Source organism: Astyanax mexicanus, chromosome 19, assembly GCF_023375975.1.
Source record: "Astyanax mexicanus isolate ESR-SI-001 chromosome 19, AstMex3_surface, whole genome shotgun sequence".
Lineage (NCBI taxonomy): Eukaryota > Metazoa > Chordata > Actinopteri > Characiformes > Acestrorhamphidae > Astyanax > Astyanax mexicanus.
This window is the reverse complement of record NC_064426.1, coordinates 17,852,389-17,871,879: the sequence shown is the minus strand read 5'-3', so window position 1 is coordinate 17,871,879 and position 19,491 is coordinate 17,852,389. Positions and strand designations below refer to the sequence as shown.

Sequence of the window (19,491 nt, the reverse complement as noted above, 5' to 3'; positions counted from 1 at the left end):
AACTAAAGGTTGGAAAGCAGGTCGCAGTTCTCGCGAGCGTTGATCGCGGCCGCCTCGGAAAACTTACAGTATGGTTTGAGCTCAGAGGAGCTCCGGCACAGACAGGAGAGCACCGCTATTCCACCTATTACACCTCAATGGAGCGCTGCAGTGAGTTTCAAGCTGTAATTTTAGTTCTTCAAGCTTTAAAAAGATCAAAAACTAAGGAAATCCTACCTAGTGCTGCTTTAACCTTATAGCCTAGGAACTGGTGCTGCAAGTTAATGACACACATTTTTCTTAACCAGTGCAGCTTGAACCCCCTTAAAGTGTTTAACAGTAGCAAAGCTATACCACCATTAAACCACTCTAAACAACTGTCATCAATCTTAGTAAAAAATCTGCTTTAAAGGAGAACTCTGTTGTAAAAAAGACTTGGGGTGTATTAAAACGTGATAAAAAGTACTTACCTTTGTTGAACAGCCCACCTCCAGTCTCCCGCAGCTTTTTGAGATCCAGTATTTTGTGCACTTTGCCCAAACAGGCATTAGAATGAGTGAAACAGGGCATATTTTGCCACTGCGGATAAATAGTTTTTCAACTTTTATTCAGGTTCAAAGTAGTTCCACAATTAATTAGTAGAATCCGAAAAGCCCTGACATTTAAAATGAGGCATTAATAACTTTAAAAGTGTACAACAAGATTATTAAAAGCCACTGTTTACAACTTATAGTCTAGGTACATTTCCGAGGGCCGCCATCTTAAATTGAAGTCACAGTAAGTCAACCGTTGAGCACGATTGAATAGGTGGGATAGTTAAACAGATTGCAAATTTCATTTCTTGGAAATGCATGAACGACTGACGACTCCAAAAGTCATGTAGTGTGAACTTAATATAAGAAGTCTGTGACTGTGACTCTTTAAATGTAACAGGGTGTCAGACTTTAGTCTATTAAAAGTCGTCTAGTGTATGGTTAGCATAAGCTAAATTGCAGTGAAACCTGAGGTCTGTAAAACCAAACTGCACCATAGAACTATAAGTAAATAAATTAATAAATAAATACACTCAGAGCCCAATCAACACAAACAACTGATTTATTCAAAACAGATTTGCCTGAACACTTAACAGATCTGAAATGACTGACATTAAGATACCATCATGAGATTCTGCGCCTGCTGCTCGAGCGCCTCTCACCTGTACATCGATGAAAACACTACACTGTTAGTCTGCAGAGGCAACGGCCCAACATTCTCAAAGCATAATCTCCTGAAAACGAGCAGCCCACAAAAACGAGCAGCCCACATTAGAAAGCACTGACTCACAATTTTAGGTTTTAGTGTCAGTATTAAGAGTATGATTACTTATCAGTGAGTGTGTGTGTGAGTGTGTGTGTGTGCGCGCACAAATAAGTGGTTTGCTTAGGGGAATACTAGTGATCTTCAACCTAATCTCTATCTGTACCACATCCACCATACCATCAATTACCATTCACAATCATTTATTTCATTTCTTTTTTTCTAAAAAAAACAAAAAAAAAACGATGCACAGGGTTCTTTGAGTGATGCCATAGAAAAAACACTTTTGCTTCCATAAAGAATTATATTTGTAAGAGATTACCTGATTTACTCATGTAAATATACAAAGTATTTCTTATTAATATCTTCCCAAAATATTATACATCTCTTCTGTACTTCACCAATATCACTTTCCTCTGGATGTAGAATGGGCAGATGTAAAAGTGGGTCAGGCTGACGTCAGCAAAACTGACCAATCACACAGGCTAACATAGCTCCGCCCACTCTTCTAGTCTGAGCAACTCGATCTAGCAATATGAGGCTGAAAAAGCTAGAAAAGGTATAGCCTGAAACTGGCCACTTTCTTCATCTTAGAATGCGACCGCTGCCACAGTGATGTAACCAAACGTTCGTTTACCTGTGACGGACAGCTGTCAGTCATGCAATTTTTTGAGGATTTTTACCCAATTAAAAACCTCTAGAATATAATCATAATCATAACATATACCTTTAAATAGAAAAATCAGAGAAACTGATTCAGAAACTGAAGTATCTCTTAATTTTTCCAGAATGGTATATTATGTTGGCAACTTTGGTAAAACACCAAAGTTTGAGAGTATCATTCACAGAATTTTATCAACTGCCCATCGGGTACTATTCTAAGTGAATTTTTGAGTGAAAGGCCACTTGGGTTGTAACCGTTCTGGTGGCTATATCACACGTACACAATTTGGCATGGAACTTTTACAGCTTGGCTAGATAACTGTACGGCACTGGGGGGCACAGAATTGTTAGGTGGGAGGGCTTAATGAAGTTGGTTATATGGGCCTTTAGTGTTGCAGCATGCTGGTAGCCTGCACGCTAATGCTGCAATAGTGGTGTGGCATGAGGCCGGTAGCCAGCGTGCTAACGGTACTGGTAAAGATCTGGGATGAGGCCAGTAGCCAGCGTGCTAACGCTGCAGTTGCAATGTTAGATGAGGTCTGTAGCTGTCATGAAAGTTAGCTAGAATGCTCCATTTCGCAAGTTAGCATGTCAATGCCTTTCTTTATTATTTAACACAGAGACATGAACGTAAATGACTGTCTGTGGTAACTGACCGTACTATAGAGACAACGCAAACAAAGGTCAAGCTGAACAGTGCTGAAATCCTTTAATCAGTTATATGGTCAGCGTCCAGCCCTGTGTCAGAAATGTAGTGTACAGTTTCAAGAATATAGTGTTTACTATCGCTCATGAAATGCTCTTACTCATTCAGGCACATCGTGTGTCTGTGTCAGTCTATCTAGGTTTGCACATAACTTCTCACACACACTCAGCAGGCACACACACACACACACACACACACACACATACACATACATACACACAACCAGCTACAGCAGCAGGCTGGTGCTCAGTGACGAGGTGGTGCACGCTGGCTGGGTTAGTGTTGCTTTATCACAGTATTTATGGCCCTCACACCAGCAGAAGCCTGAAAGGTGAAGCTGCACTGAGAAAAATACTAACAAAAAAAATAAATAACATACTAACGTTACACAACTGAAATGTGCACATGAATTAAACACATCAACACAATTAGTGTAATTTTGGCAACAATTATATTGATGTGTTCAGTGTGTATCAATTTATTATGTGCAAATGATCCACACACTTGTATAGTGTCAACGAAAAGCATTTGCCATATACACAACTCTTCACTCTTTGAATATTTAATGTTAAATGTTATGACTTGGGTTAACTGAAAAATCCTGACTGATGAAACAATGCTACACATAATTTTGAAGCTGATTTTAATATAATCAAATATAGGACAAAATGTAAGGAAATTTGTGTTTATTGTAACAATGCTTCCCAGCAGTACATTTTATATGGCTGGAAAGCATGTTTATTACTCTTTTAAATGGTGCTACATTTGTAAGAAACATGTATTTGTGGGATGAGCAGTAGAGCTGAGTATGTGGGTTTCGCCCATTAAAAATTTGCCCAAAAAGTTCTGCTAATGCCAAAAAACGTATTTTGCTGTTGGTATTCATGGGCTTCGCTACAGTGGTCAGTAGGTGTCTGCTCAAAAACTCAGCATCATGCCAAGTTTGATTTATCTGGATAGGGTAACTTCAAGCTGGAGTTCTGCAAAACCAAGTTGCAGCATTATTTGGAATGAGCCCTTGAACCAGTATCTAAGCTAAGTTCCATATAAGGATGGATGTCAGAGACAGTCAGCAAAGTGGGCATCCCAAAAAGACCACACCCCAAAGAAGACACTAAACTAGTCAATGGCAAAATAAGCTCATTTGCATTGGCAGAGAAGACTTGGCAATTTTTCCATGGGCCCAACTAACACACTTAGCTACATTGCTCATTCTACAAACGTGGCACCATTTAAAGGTGAAATTAACAGGCTTTCCAATGCTATAAGATTCACTGCCAAGAAGCATTGACACAACAAAGAAAAAAAATCTACCCAAATAGACGAATTTCCTTACTTTTGTGTATATGAAGAAAAAAAAATATTTAATTTTGACATATCGTATTTTTCGCACTTTAAGGCACACTTAAAATCTTAAAATAAATTTCCCAAAATTTGTCAGTGCGCCTTTTAATGAGGTGCACCTTATGTATGAATTCTACCAGTCAGGTTGTAAGGAGCAGGAAAGATACTCTGCTGAAGCACAGCGTTATACAGGAGTCTGAAAACAGTATTAGCATTACCCGCTAAGCACTAGCTCTTTAGACGTTCAGAGACGAGTATTATCGGCCTGTAGCCTGCTGCTAACATCGGCTAGCACAGCTGGAGCAGCATTAGCTTTAGTTCTCCAGCACCGAGACTATAGCAGTATTAGCGTTACCCGCTAACTGCACTAAACGCTAAGTCTTTCGTTGTTCAGAGGTGAGTATATCAGACTGTAGCCTGCTCATTTACAGAGTTAAAACAAGCTATGCAGGGAAGAACCACTAGCTAATATCGCCCTGGCTTTCCAGCACACTCAGTTTTCTTCAGTGTAGCGCTGTCGGGAGCCGTTAGCCGCTAATGCTCCATGAAATTTGTGAATCTAAGCTTACTGTAAATAAACGGAGGCACTTTACTCACCCAAATAAAAACAGTTTTCAGGAGGGCAAAGATTAACATCCAGTGCTTGTTTTACTTTAAAAGAAAGTCCTCTTTTATTACAGTTTTGTTTACTTAGCTTAGCTTTATTAAACTTAGCGAGCTCCCCCACAACACAGTGGCGAGACCTGCTGAATCAGAAGGTCTTTACAGTGTCCTTTAAAATGTGCCTAAAATCCGGTGCGACGTCCAAAAAATATGGTAATGTAAATATGGCAGTTCTTTATATGATTTCAGAATTTCATAACCAAAGGATCAATGTTCTGAAATGACTTGGAATAAAATCTTTCAACATTGACATTCACTGAAAGTAGGTGTTTTTTTTCCCCTCGCCTGTAAAGTTGTGATCATAAAATGCATGATTTTATAGAAGTTTTATATATATGAACATAATTCGTACCAAAAATAAGGAATTAAAGATTTCTGTGTTTAAGCATTACACACTGTATTTTACTCCCATACTGTATACCATTGTGTCCCAGGAAATGCCACATATTTCGTAAAACAGTAACTTCTTTTTACTTTTAGTGGAATTCAATAAAAACAATATTCTTATCCAAGTCATTTTGGAACATTTCTATTGGTCCATATAGCATGACATTCTTACACAATATAAAAGAACAACTGCCAGATTCACAATATGTCAAAAAAGTGAAAATGACAGGGTTTTGTGCGACAGTGATGAAATCAGTGTGTAAACAGAAGAGTCTACAAGCAGGCACGTCAAGCACTTCATTATCAGTTCAGCCGGTAGCAACTTAACCATGACTGTTGGTATGAACATGCTGCAGTAAACAGAACGGAAAACAAGTTGTTGGCACTCAGGTAAAAATGACCACCAGTACACACTGGCAGTACTGAAATAACGGAAAAGGCTTCAGAATAATGTACTTAAGAACTTTATGCAGCTGCCCATTATTACACTCTCTAATTTCTGCATTGCTTTTTTGTTGTCTTTTTAATAGGAAAACTCAGCCACAAGAAAATATTTTGCTGTTATTGTGACTAATTCTATATTAATATGCTTTTTTTTGGATGTAAATGCAGTCCTTATAGGACAAAAACTGCAGTTTGCACTAAGAGAGAGCATAATTAGACCTGATAATAGTTGGACTTAGTAAACAGAATTTGATAGATTCTAGATAATTAAACCTGGATCCTGAATCAAGGTTACAGTCTTGGATTTCGCAATCACTGGAAGTTAAAAGTACAGTGTCACACCTACCTAGTATCAAAAAGTCCAGGATTAGAAACTGAATTCAAGGTCTAGATTTGAAGACTATTGTATTTGACTCATTTACTACTAAAGTATTATGTCAATATTGCTGTGACTCAAATTGTGTAAAAAAAAAAAAAAAGGGTAGTGTGTTAGATCAGGACACTGAAAACAGATTATGTTTCAAAATGTTCTGAATTGAATTTAATACATTAAAAAATAACATTCAGTTGTTTTTATTATGTGTTCTATAATTTGTAATTGAGATTATATTATTAGTGTTCAGTATATAATATGTATTTAATACGGTAGTGTGTTTTAGGTGTAGCCACAATTTTGGAGGATATGACACACAAGCATATCATTAAACCCACTTGCCGCTTGCCTAATCCTGTGTAGGTCACCTAGTGACGCAATCACAGGGCTGACTGTTCACTTGCTGCCTAACATATCCAACGCTTGTCTGGGGCCATTGGAATCAGTTCGCCAAATGTTATTCACTTTAGCCGCCAGTGGTTTTAATGTTATGGCTGATGGGTATACACTTAGGCCCAATCCCATTTTACCTCTTGGCCCTACCACTTAGTCCTACCCCCTGTGTTCCGATTATTGTTAGGCTGGAGGGCTAGGTTAGGGGATGTTTTAGGACTATATGTCCCATGACCCAAACTGAGTTTTTTCAGAGGCACACTCAAAACAGAGGCCTATGAGAATCACTGGCAAGATGGTGGCACAAGCGATCAAAGAAACACACAAATTTAAGTATTTTCCTTGCTAAAATTACAGTAACCAATATCACCACAGTTTAATATGTAGTTTCAATGGTTTATGGCCATTGTCTTCATAACAAGCATAAAAAAAATCACTTCTGCCTCAAATAGTGCAGCATTTAAGGTAGAACAGAAAAAATAAAAGCTAATCAAAAGCTCATTTCAGCTCTTAATCACAGAGGAACTAAGGAATGGACAATAACAAATAATTGCTGCACAGCCTGCCCTCTTTTTAAGACATACAATGCTCTTAAGTTAACTAGTAAAGAAGCAGCTAGGTTGCTGAACTTTAGTGGTCAACTGCTATAGCTATATCTGTGTCAGGTGCTTGAATGGTTGTTCCAATTTTTTGGGGGAAGAACTTCACTCCTTCCCCTTCTTTCACTCTGTTTCAAGGGGAAAGGGTACACTCAAAAGCAAGAGGTATGGGTACAAAAGAAAAAACGTAACTGGGCCTAAATGTTCCAAAACTGAGGCTTTTTGTCTTTTCTAGCTTATTAAATCAAAAACATTATGAAATGTATAGTGTATTCTAAGAGTATCTTCAAGTATTATGATATTATATCATATGTTTGCCATGTCTCTATGTTGCATGTTAAGAGAAATTGTTTTGGAATGCTTGCACTTCCTAAGCAGCTGTAATTTTGTAGAGGTAAAAAATATATAAGAAATATACAGATGACAGAAGGAAGAGCCTGCAGACAACAGACGATCTTCCTCAAATTTAACAGAAGCTACTGATGCAGGATCAGCTCCTCTGAGTCCACACAATTACATTCAATAGGTTTTACAAAGCAAAGGCTGATCCTGTATCAGCACCAGTGCTTCTTTCAGGAACCAGAGGAACGCAAACACTGTCAGGGTTTCAAAGTAAAGATAAGGCAGGTGTACAAAGCAGGATATACTTCATTTAGCTAGATAACTGGTGCTAAAAGGTCAAGGTCAGGTTAAATGCGACTGCAGAATCCTCACTTCTGGCACAAGTTATCTGGCTAAAAGAAAAAAAATCCTGCTTTTGCAGACTGCTGGTGCGAGGACCATAAAGCAAAACAACAAGCTTAACTTCAGCTTTCCTTCTGATTAGTTAAACAAACAAGAGAAAAGTTAAGTAAAGAATCTGCCACTTTTAACGTCAAATCCTCTGAGAGGCAAAAAGAGATCAAAAAAAATTATAATAAAAAGAAATGGAGGTTTGGGTTCGGCACCTTATTTACATCTGTATCAGTGTCATTCAAAACCCTTCTTCACTCCTGAGCTTACTTTTGCAGGTGAACATTCTTACTTACTTTCTCTCTCTCTCTCTTTCCTTCACTCACTCTAAATCTCACTCTCGTTCTCTCACTCTCGTTCTCTCTCTCACACAGACAAACACACACACCCCTACATATGCTGGTCTCTCAGTGTTTGAGAGAGAAGTCGCCCGTGTTGAGCCGAGGTCGTGGCAGAGCTCCGAACATTTCTGTGCCGTCTGTGGCAGCAGGAGCGAGCAGGGCCTTCATACTAGCAGCTATGTGATCCAAATCCGCAACGCCAACCTGCAACACATACACATTTCAAATCAACATTTTTTAGTAGTTCTTCTATGTTGGTGTTCCACTGACTGTATCGGGAGAAAAGCATCCCTGTCAAATGCTGCTACTGCACTATGAAACTTTGATAGAGCTGCAAAAGACCTCTCTCCAGAACTCTCGCTGTAATATTACTCTTATCGCCTCAATCCACTCGCTTCTTTTGTGTGTATATATATATATAGCTCTGGGAGAACAGAAAAAAATGATGAGTTTCTTTGATTTAACCAAATTGAAAACCTCTAGAATGAAATAAAAAGAAAGATGGATGATCAAAACCATCAAACCAAGCTGAACTGCTTGAATTTTTGCACCAGGAGTGGCATAAAGTTATCCAAAAGCAGTGTGTAAGACTGGTGGAGGAGAACATGCCAAGATGCACTGAATTAAACACCATTTCAACAGGACCAACTATTAAAGTTTGTCCAGTACCATAAAAGTACTGAATCACAGCACACAGCCCAAGCACTGATGCTATTAATGGATAGGCAAAGGTGGACTAAATATTTTAAATCGAATTTCCAAGAAGCTCAGCAAAACAGTTCTATAAGGAGCAGCACGAGGGGAGTAACTGACCCGTTCTCCGCTGTGCGGTTCTCCCTGCGGGGTGCGGCTGCTCCTGTAGCCCCAAACAGGCACAGAGACAGGCAGCGAGCGAGCCAGGGCCATGGGGTGAGGTGGGCGAGATGAGAACGCAGCGTGACCCATCGCCAATCCCCGTGGAGGGGGCGGGGCTTCTTCACTCAGAGAACCTGAAAGATATAGACACGCGAATAAGTCGAGTCACTGATCCAAACTTTAGTTGTTATGAATAAACACAAATAAATACAAATTCAGTGGTAAATGACATTGTTTACCTGTAACTCTATATAACATTATAATAAACATGAATGAACAAAGTCAGGGGTCTGTGAGCGTCTACGTGTAACTATCTCTATATAACATTAGAATACTAAACCGAAATAAACAGGAAGTCAGTGTTCAGTGAAAGTGTCTACCTGTAATTAACTCTATAAAACATTAGAATAAACACAACACAAAATAGTTTATATAGTTTCTCTACAGGAGAAAAGTGGAAATACGAACATATAATAGTCGGTTTATATGTATTAATTATGGGAATATTTAAAAAAGTTAGACATGTTACGATAATTATATTATCGACTTATTGTACAGCAAATGCAGTAAATCAATAATAATATTTGATCATCGTAATATCGTCCTCCATTGTGATTATTTGTATGTTTGTTCATATATATATATATATATATATGTATATATATATGTATATATATATACATATATATACATATATATATGTATATATGTATATATATATATATATATATATATATATATATATATATATATATATATGTATATATATGTATATATATGTATATATATGTATATATATATATATGTATATATATATATATATATATATATACGTATATATATATATATATATATATAACAGTAAACAGTATTGTACCAGACCAATGCTTCAATAACTGCAACTCCTTAAAAGGGTATAACTGCTTAGTTATTCTATTCTACAATATTATCATGTTAGTGGCATTTAATGGACTTAAAATTTAGTACAATAATATTGTTTATCACAATAATTGTGACGGGCCCAAGGACAGTTTTGTTAAGCCTTTCTCCTTATACAGTTTTTCACTAGTGCTGCATCTCACATTCAAATCAACAACACTGAAATATAATTAGTAAAGCAGTCTCAGTGTGACCTCTGATGGATGAACACTGCAACAGCAATCTTTGCAATTTTTCTTTGAAATGGTGCAGAAAAGTTCTAAGTAACCTATACAATGAAACCAGAGCTTATCTGGGTCTTTAGGAATTCTGGTTAGATTTAGCCCCAGAGCCCCTGTGGCTGCAAATTAATCTGGTATTTCCACATGGTATAAACAGTTCAGGACCCATAAATGTACTAAACTGCACCAGGAAGGCTGGTAGAAAAGCACCATCTGTTCCTCCTGACTCACCATCAGTGCTCTCCTCTTCTCCATCAGACTCAAAGAAAGGTTCACAGTCACGGGAGAGAGAATCCTCATCCATGGAGAACACACCTAGGACAGAGAGAAAGAAAACAGTTCAGGCTATCGCTCACCATAATTTTCAAAATAATTGTGCTATACATGTTTTCACAGTTTACTGTACACATAAAAGCGGTGCTACTTAAGATAGGAAACCCAAGCATAGCTGTGTAAACAAGAATTGGAAAAAAATTTCCCCAGCCCCTAATAGCCTGTTGCTTTAATACTGCAGTAAGATAATTGGCCAGCATGTCTAAAATAACCTCTTATTAATGTGTTTATTATATTATGATTCAATGTAGCTGCCATCTTTTCCGCAAACGTTTGGGCACTCTTGTCCAATTGTCACATTTAGTTTTTTTTTGTTTGTTTATATGGGTTTAGTAATGTATGGAAGCCCATTTCCGCCACCTGAAGAAAAAAAAACGTCCTCAACTAAGTCATAATTATGAGATAGAAAAGTCATAATTATGGGATAGTAAGTCATAATTATGAGATAGTAAGTCATAATTATGAGATAGTAAGTCATAATTATGAAATACTAAGTCATAATTATGAGATAGTATGTCATATTTATGAGATAAAAAGTAATCTCATAATTATGACTTTCTATCTCATAATTATGACTTAGTATCTCATAATTATGACTTTATCTCAAATATGACTTACTATCTCATAATTATGACTTTTTTATCTCATAATTATGACTTACTATCCCATAATTATGACTTACTATCTCATAATTATGACTTAATATCTCATAATTATGACTTAATATCTCATAATTATGATTACTATCCCATAATTATGACTTACTATCCCATAATTATGACTTTTCTATCTCATAATTATGACTTTTCTATCTCATAATTATGACTTAGTTGAGGACGTTTTTTTTTTCTTCAGGTGGTGGAAATGGGCTTCCATAGTAATGCCCTCTTTGGAAAAATCCCTTTTTTTTGTAGGCACGCTTGTTTGTTTGCATACTAATATCGACAGTAACCAGATATTTTCAGCAACAGCTGGAATTCATGCATTTCAAGTGATTAATTTTGCAATCTGCTCAACTATCCTACTCGTTCCTATCCTATTTGTTTGTGCTTGACGGTTGATTTCTTGTGACTTAAACTTAAGATGGAGGCGCCCGATGATTTACCTACACTATGGAATGTAAACAATGTTTTTTAATAAACTTTTTGTGCAGTTTTAAAGTTCTAAATGCCATGTTTTAAAATGTCAGGGCTCTCCAGATTCTACCAATGAGGTTTGGAGCTACTTTGAGCCTGAATAACAGTGGAAAAGCAATTTATCACTTCTTCTAACACAAAATACTGGATCTCAGCTGCGGGAGAAAGAAGGTGGGCTATTTAACAAAAGGTTAGTACTTTTTATCATGTTTTAATACACCCAAAGTCCATTTTACACTGGAGTTCTCCTTTAAACTCCCTAAGCTGTGCCTACAAAAGAAAAGTGATTTCTCCCAAAGGGGGCATTACTAAACCTAGACAAACCCAAACAGAACAAAATGTTACAATATAATAAACACATTACCAAAAAGTTAGTTTAAACATGCTGGCAAATCATCTTACTGCCATATTAAAGCATCAGGCATACATGGCAGGGGAAATTTTCAATTCTTAGATGCATCTCGATTTGGACGAGGACGCTTCTGAATTGATTCACAAATGACAAAACAATTTTAAAGCTGATGACGGGATGTGAAGGGCAGAACCCAGAACTGTGGAAACGTATCCCCCTGGACACATAATACAGCAACAAACCCCACCGGTCCAAACTAAGCTCTGCCTGGTTCAGCCCAGAGCACATCTGTTAGTGTTATTCGGTGTAGGTGTGGTGCTATGTCAGTCCCTGTCAGATACACCATTTTATCCTCCCTCGAGCCAAAGCAGCTCTGCCGACAAATACCACAGTGTTTACTTGCACTTAAACATTTAAATCTCTGCTCTATGGTCTCTTTCTTTCTTTTCATTTTACTCATATAGCTGCTAAAGCACTTTATTTTTTTTATATATTATATATTTCTTAATAACACTATATTAACTGCGTTTTCTACATTATAATTTTCTAAACATTGTTTTAACAAATGTCAAACAAACAATGCTTATTATTGTTGTCAGTGTGGCATTATTATTATAATAATAATAATTATTAATAATACTATTTAAAAGAAAGTTATTCAAATTTACTTGAATAAGCCACTGGGTACCCATTCCAGTGTGTAACAATATAAAGCATTAATAAGCCAATTAAAATAGATAACTTTTTACATTATATTTTATTCTTACACTGATCAAATACAGATCAGCCACACCATTAAATACAGCACTGAATATAAATGTATGGCTGGCCAATGTAATGTGTAATGCCCCTGTTGTTTCTGCTTTCCTTGTAGCTGGTTTTAATATTGTGGCAGAAGCTTGCCTAATCATTACCCTAATAATATTAAACCTAGATATTTGTAAAGAAATCATTTTATTAATTGAAATAACTATGCTTGTTTTGGATCATTACAGATACTTTTCTTTAAAAGTACCAAATTGTTATGCAATGAGGTAAATTAAGAGCTGTATAAAAGAAAAAGACGCATCAATTATAGGTTTATAATCATTTCACAGATCTCCGAATCATAATCAGATTGAATCATAGGGTTTAGACATTTCCACCCCTACAGGCTAGTGTATCTCACCTAAACTGTGTGGCTGGATTATTTATGCAAACCCAAACATTGGATCGGATTGGTTTTGGTTAATATTCGACTGATATCGAACATCCTCACCTGTCGATTCATTCAGATTATGTCTCCGTCCGTCCATTTCATCTTCCTCCCCTTCCTCCTCATCTTCCTCCAGATCCACGATGCCTGCCCTCTCCCTTGCTCTCTCCGCCTCCTCCAGAGCCACTCGTTCTCCCTCTCCGTTGCCAAGCTGAACCACAGGCTGGCCGATCCCTGAGGCTTGGCTGTAGATCGATGGGTAATTCTGAGAATAAAGCCTTGCACTGGGGCTTACGGAACCTGAGTCCCCAATCATGGTCTGCAAAAGAAAAAAGTTTCTCAATTTAATAAAATTAAAAAAAAAGGAAAAAAAAAAAGAATAATAATTATATATATATATCTCCTCATAAGACCCAGTTTTAGCTTGCGATTAGTTATGAGAAATGAAGGGTACGGGAACAGCACTTTATCTGAGGAGCTCCTGCTGCTGTTTCTCACTGTATGAGCGTATTTATTCGAGTAAAATATAAAAACAACAGCAAACAGGTGGGGATGGATGGTTGTGGGTAAGGTGGAGGGGATTTAAAAAAAAAGATAGGAAAACATTGTCCGTTTTTGTAATGCACTATATTGTTACTGATCTGATACTTATCTATAAAACTTTCAATAAATTCTTGATTACAGAAAAACAACAACAGCAAACGGCAATTATTCGCTCAGAGAAGAAAAAACAGACAAATAGAATTGCTCAATCGATCAACAGAGAAAAGTTCTGAGTACAGCATCATTTCATTCATTCATTTATTCATAAACATTGAACTTTGTCTATTTACAGGAGGTTGTTTCTGCAAAAAACATCCTTAGTATGTCCTCAAATGGGGACATATATTTTTATTTAGTTTATTTTAATATTTTAATTGAGTGTAATGTTGTCACTGGGCTTTTATTTAGATTTGTGACTTACTCTACTGTTAGGAGTACATATAATATATAACACCAAGGCTTTAAATTAAGGCTTTGATTACTATTGGGTTTACTTTGTAACACAAAATTACACAGTATATGAAGAAATCAGACTATAAATATTATTAATGTTCTTCAAGCTACAGTATTAAGTTTATTTTAGCACTTTTGCTGAATAAATAATTCTTTACCCAGGACCGATTCTGTGCTGGTCCGGGTGACAATTTCTCTTTTCTGAGTGAATAATTGCTGCTTGCTGTTGTTTTTGTATTTTACTTGGGAAAAAACCTATCCGAGTCATATCCGAAGTCATATAGTAAGAAACAACAGCAGGAGCTCCTCAGATAAACAGCTGTTTCAATTTTTCTCAGCTCTGAGCTACCATTTCTCCAGTATATTAGCTCGTTATTCTACCATTAGCTTGCGAGCTGTTTTTGCTTCTTTGGTGCTGTTCTACACGCCACTCCGCAGCGACTCTAGAAGTGTGGCTTATGTACAAAATGTATAACACTAGCAACTGCATATTTTCTTACAAATCATGTAGTTAGTTCTGCAACATTTAAAGTAAAAATCAATGTATTAATTAAGGGACATTAATTAAAATTTCACTTTTTAGTACTGATATAATTTTTCTATGTGTCAAAACATTGTGTATCGTGATGTAATGATTTTACCATTCTGCTCATTGTGTCCTCATGTTTTTAGTGACTGTAGCAAGTGCATTATATGCATCAGCACCGCATGTTTTATTACAAACAGGTTTATTAGTGCTGTTAAACTGAATGTAGTGTAGCAGACTTCAAATTAAAGTAATTGTTCCTGCAGTATCGCCCACCTCTACTGTGACTGAGGAGTTCATGCATCACTCACCGGCCTATCAGAGGGCATGTCCACACCTAGCTTGGATCCTCCATCTCCAGAGCTGAGGCGGGTGTGTCTGTGGGCCGTGAGCACCGTGGTGGAGTGAAGGACAGCGATGTCGTCCATGTACCGCCGTGAGGATTCAGCCAGTGCACCCTGACCCCACACATGATATGAGTAATCCCACTTACGGCCTCCATGGGGCACGACTCCACCCCCTTCATGCTTCTTCACTCCGTCCCCCTCCACACCCGAGGGAAGGAACTTTTTACAGGCGGTCAGTATGGCCAGGTCACAGCCGGATTTCTGGCAGTAGGCTTCGGCCGCGGCAAGGAGCGCCAGCCAACTTTCTTTGTGGTTGTCTGGAATCTCGAGGTCAGATGATTTGGTGATGGAGGCCATGGTGAAATATGGATCTTATTTTTTTTTTTCTTCTGAAATGTGGAGATGCTGGTATCACATCAAACAAGATGCTTCTTATGCTCAAGAGGTGGCACTATGTAGGTTATCTTTGCAGTTACTTACTCTTTTTCTTTGGTAAATGAATGCAGCTTACTTCGGTGTAAATGCTGATGAGACTTTGGATGAGGCACAAGTGGACGGCCGTGTCTGCATGCAGGAGAGAACTAGGGGAGAGACGGGAGGATGGCACTCGCTGATGTTGCCTAGAAACAAAAAAGCACATGTTATATTGAAAGATCTGGTTGTTCTTGTCTGTTCTTGCACTAAAATGTAGATTTTGTAATAAAAAAAAAAAACGTATGTGTAAGGGACCATTTAAAAAGGCTTTAAGAAGTCAATGTAAAAGTTCTTTACCAACAAAGACAAAGATTGGTCTTTTGCAAAAATTGTTACTGTATCTGTTGTATCACTTAAAGAACCCTTTGTAGCACCTTTGTAGCCCAAAAGCCCAGATATCCAGGGCTGAGTTTCCCAAAAGGTTCTTAGCACCAAGCTGGCCCTTAGGCTACATTTACATTACCAGCGTGAAGTGACTCAAATCAGATTTTTTTTCCCTCAATGTAGCTGAGATCTGTTTTTTTTTTTTCATGGCTGTGTGAACATGCCAAATCAGATCGGACATGTATCCAATCCATGGACATGTGACATGAATGTGAACGGTCAAATCTGAATTCATGCATCTTTTTTGCTTTTATGCATATTAGCTTATTAGCTATATAAGTGCTTCTCTCTCGTACCCACACATCTCTTGGTGAAGCTGTGCAGCTATAGCTGCAAAAACAGCAAAAGCAAACCGCCTCACCTTTTTTCACCTCCTCAACCTGAGCATGTACTTCAGACCAGCTGTTTGATAATAAACGTTACAGCAAAGTCTAATTGTAATTGTATTCGAAATTGTTTTTCAAAAAGGTAAGTAAAACAGCAACTTTAAAAATGTAATAAATAATCATAAAATTGGAACAAAATGAGTGTTTTCCTGAATACAAATCAAACATTTAATGTCCTCCAAACCTTTCGTTTTGTAAAGGTTGTCTAGTTTTTATGTCTATTTTCTAGGGCTGCAATCAATGATTATTCTGGTAGTCAACTAATCTGATGATTATTTTTTCCATTAGTCAATTAGTCAACAATTATTTCTGCCATGTCCCCTACTTATAAAAATGATAAAAACAGCCGAACATGAGATTTAAAAGGCATATTAATGTCTAGATGATGTTCAAACATGGAAAGTAGTAATATTTGCTGATTAAATCTGTTGAGTTTGTCTGTTGAGCACTTTTGGAGAGACAGACTAAAGCTGAATGTAAACTGTGTGAGTGAACCGTTTACCCATCTCCCATTGCACTTCTGTCCCCAGCACTTTGTGTAATGCGTTACTGTTACAAATTAAGATAAGTGACAATGAAATTTGTTTTCGACAAATTTAAATAATTGATACTCTCGATTATATCGACTAATCATTGCAGCCCTACTATTTTCAAATATTTAGAATCTGGGTTTGATTCCTGTTACTGATCTGAAATTGGAGTAGATGGTGAAAAGGAAGCTTTTCCATGTAACCTGTAGGACTCTTCAAAACCCTCAAAGTTTTCAGAATATAAATATCATATTTTACTGCAGAGAAAGACAGTTTTGCATGATCTACACTACACATTATCTACGCCTGTATGCGTTCCAAACCCTGTAAATGGGTTAAATCACTTATATTGTGGACAGGGGTGAAGCCTGGTGAATATTTTGAGGAGCAGTAGTGTTAGCTAGCAGTAGTGTGAGCAGGAGCTGAACTGAACAATGCAGTGTTGTTGGTGAAAACAGCTCTGTTTGGTAAGTTAAGCTGTTTTGCTGGTGCAGCCCTCGTGCTCCTCGTGTTAATCCTCTGGGAAATGGTTCTGCTAAACTCCCACACCCCCCTTACTGCCCTTTCACCCTCCAGCAGCTCCAGCAGCAGCGCAGTGACCCTCACAGCTTACACCGACCCGCAGCTCCGCTCAACCAGCCACACACACACAACTTGAGCTGCGCTAGGCTAAGCTAAGCTAACCGAGCTAGCCTGAGCTCCTCACAACTTCACTCTCGGTAAAACATGCAGCTTTTCTCACACACGCACAAAATTCCCCACATTTAAACACAGCCAGTAATTTACTCACACACTCAGTATCCTCCCGCTTCTGTCACAAGCGTCTTTACGGTGTAAAACCTGCTGTTTTTGCGCTGTTTATGCCGTTCGCCTTTCTTTCTCTCGCTCTCCCCTAGACTCCAGCGGGGTGACGCACACATCACGTCATCACGTAATGCAACATATCAATTTATATTAGTACAGAATTTATTTTATATTTTATAATTTTGGATACTGCTAACATAAAGATAACGCAATATACCACAAAAAAAAATTATCATAACATAATTTTATAATTAATAATTTACACAGACGTTTATAATTAACAGAGCTTTTATACTGCTCATATAAAGGGTTCATTTCAAAGTGAATATGATAATAAATGCCCAATTTAGAATCGCTAAGGAATTTATTAAAAAATGAAAAAGATTCAATGAATTTATGCTGATTAGACCCACTTCAGTGTGTTTTCTTAATAAACTAATAAGCTAATTATCACTTTATTATTTATAAATAAAAAACAAAAATAAAATCATGGAATCGTATCATGGAAGCTTGATTTCTGAATAAATTTGATTTATAGTTATTCGTATTTTTAAACATATATATGTACACACTTTTTGTTCTTCTTCTACCTTTTATTTAGTTTAACAACTGAACTAATTTCTAAATATTTTTTACATTTTTGAATAAAAATGACATACTAATTAATAAACTACTTCTAACCTTATTCCCAGCTCCCTATCTTTTCCTTTTCTATCCGACTATTACCTTTTGGCCTCCTAAAACGTTTCTGCCTTCGACTTCTACTGCTAATGTACATCAACTGTGGTAAAGTTAGTTTTTAAACCGCAGTCATCATCATTATTTGCAAGTCGCTAAGTCCACTAAATACAATATATAATAGACTATAGATTATGTCCGTAACATGTTTTTTTATGCTGTACACCACATCTTTTATAAATTGGCAAGTAAATAAGCCAGTCATAGTATATGACATAGTATATATGTGTGTGTGTGTGTGTGTGTGTGTTAGGGGTGGGCAGTATTATATCATACAACAATATATCGTGACACAGAAATATCATGCTATTAAAAATCCATATCGTGATAATAGGGATGTTCTGTCTTAAAAGTAGTCTATTATTTACTGTGAAGCCTTAAGTGAATGTATTGTATAATTGTTTAATTTTGCAGTTTATATGCATGCACTAAATGTTCTGCAATATTTTTTGCTGCATTATATTATTTTATGCTATATTATTTATTTTTCCACATTATGATTATACTGTTAAACTTTTATACTATATTCCTGAAATTAACAAATTATTTCTGGTTTCCTATATCGCCAAGTATATCGCTATCGCAAAAATTCCCTGAAATATCGTGATATTATTTTAGAGCCATATCGCCCACCCCTAGTGTGTGTGATTCAATATGTGATTGAATATTCGCACAAAATTCCAGGAATTCCAGCAGATCCAGATTCCATACCTCAGATCAGTTATACAGGAAACTCACATGTGGGTTCTTTTACCTTTTATTTAGTTTTAAACCTGACATTAGTTAATCAGTGGCTTTACATTTCTATATCATTTGTATCATTTGCTCCTTTTATTCTTAAGTTATTTTATTTTTTTAATGTTTGATGCTGTTAATGTGCAAATATTATACACATTTTAATAATAATAATTCCAGTTGTGGCTAGGAGGCACACTTTTTAAAATATTAAACAAAAAGAGCATTGTTATAATGATATCCATTTAAGATGATTACTACCACATAATTTTTTTTTCTTTAATAAAAAACTTTCTTATTATTTATTTTATTGTTTATTGACTACGTCCATGATGTTTTTTGCAAGTGAATGGCCAGTTTTTTTAGTTAGTTATATTCCTAATATATATATATATATATATATATATATATATATATATATATATATATATATATATATATATATATATATATACATTTTTGGACTATGGTGTTGTAGATGCATAGAATTCATATTTATTCGCATACATTTAATATGTAAAACTATTTTGACGTCTAAACACGTAATACTTTCTCTCCTCGCCGTCTTCATTATGATCTTCTTATCTGATTAATCCAGTTCAGTGTCGCAGTCTTTATGC

The 19,491-nt window shown here is 36.6% G+C and overlaps 1 protein-coding gene across 2 annotated transcripts; it reads right to left on the bottom strand.

Annotated features, from left to right (window-relative positions):
• Window positions 1-1,056: 1,056 nt before the first annotated feature.
• Window positions 1,057-17,504, bottom strand: akt1s1 (AKT1 substrate 1 (proline-rich)). Of its 2 annotated transcripts, none has more exons than XM_022673884.2 (6): window positions 17,385-17,504; window positions 14,785-15,440; window positions 13,015-13,270; window positions 10,167-10,250; window positions 8,734-8,909; window positions 1,057-8,124 (listed from the first exon to the last, which is right to left on the bottom strand). In XM_022673884.2, the coding sequence occupies exons 2-6, from the start codon at window positions 15,175-15,177 to the stop codon at window positions 7,987-7,989; spliced, it is 1,047 nt and encodes a 348-aa protein (XP_022529605.2). In that variant the 5' UTR covers window positions 15,178-15,440; window positions 17,385-17,504; the 3' UTR covers window positions 1,057-7,986. The 2 variants fall into 2 exon arrangements, with proteins under 2 accessions (XP_022529605.2, XP_022529615.2); XM_022673894.2 differs by having other exon boundaries at window positions 17,389-17,504.
• Window positions 17,505-19,491: the final 1,987 nt, after the last annotated feature.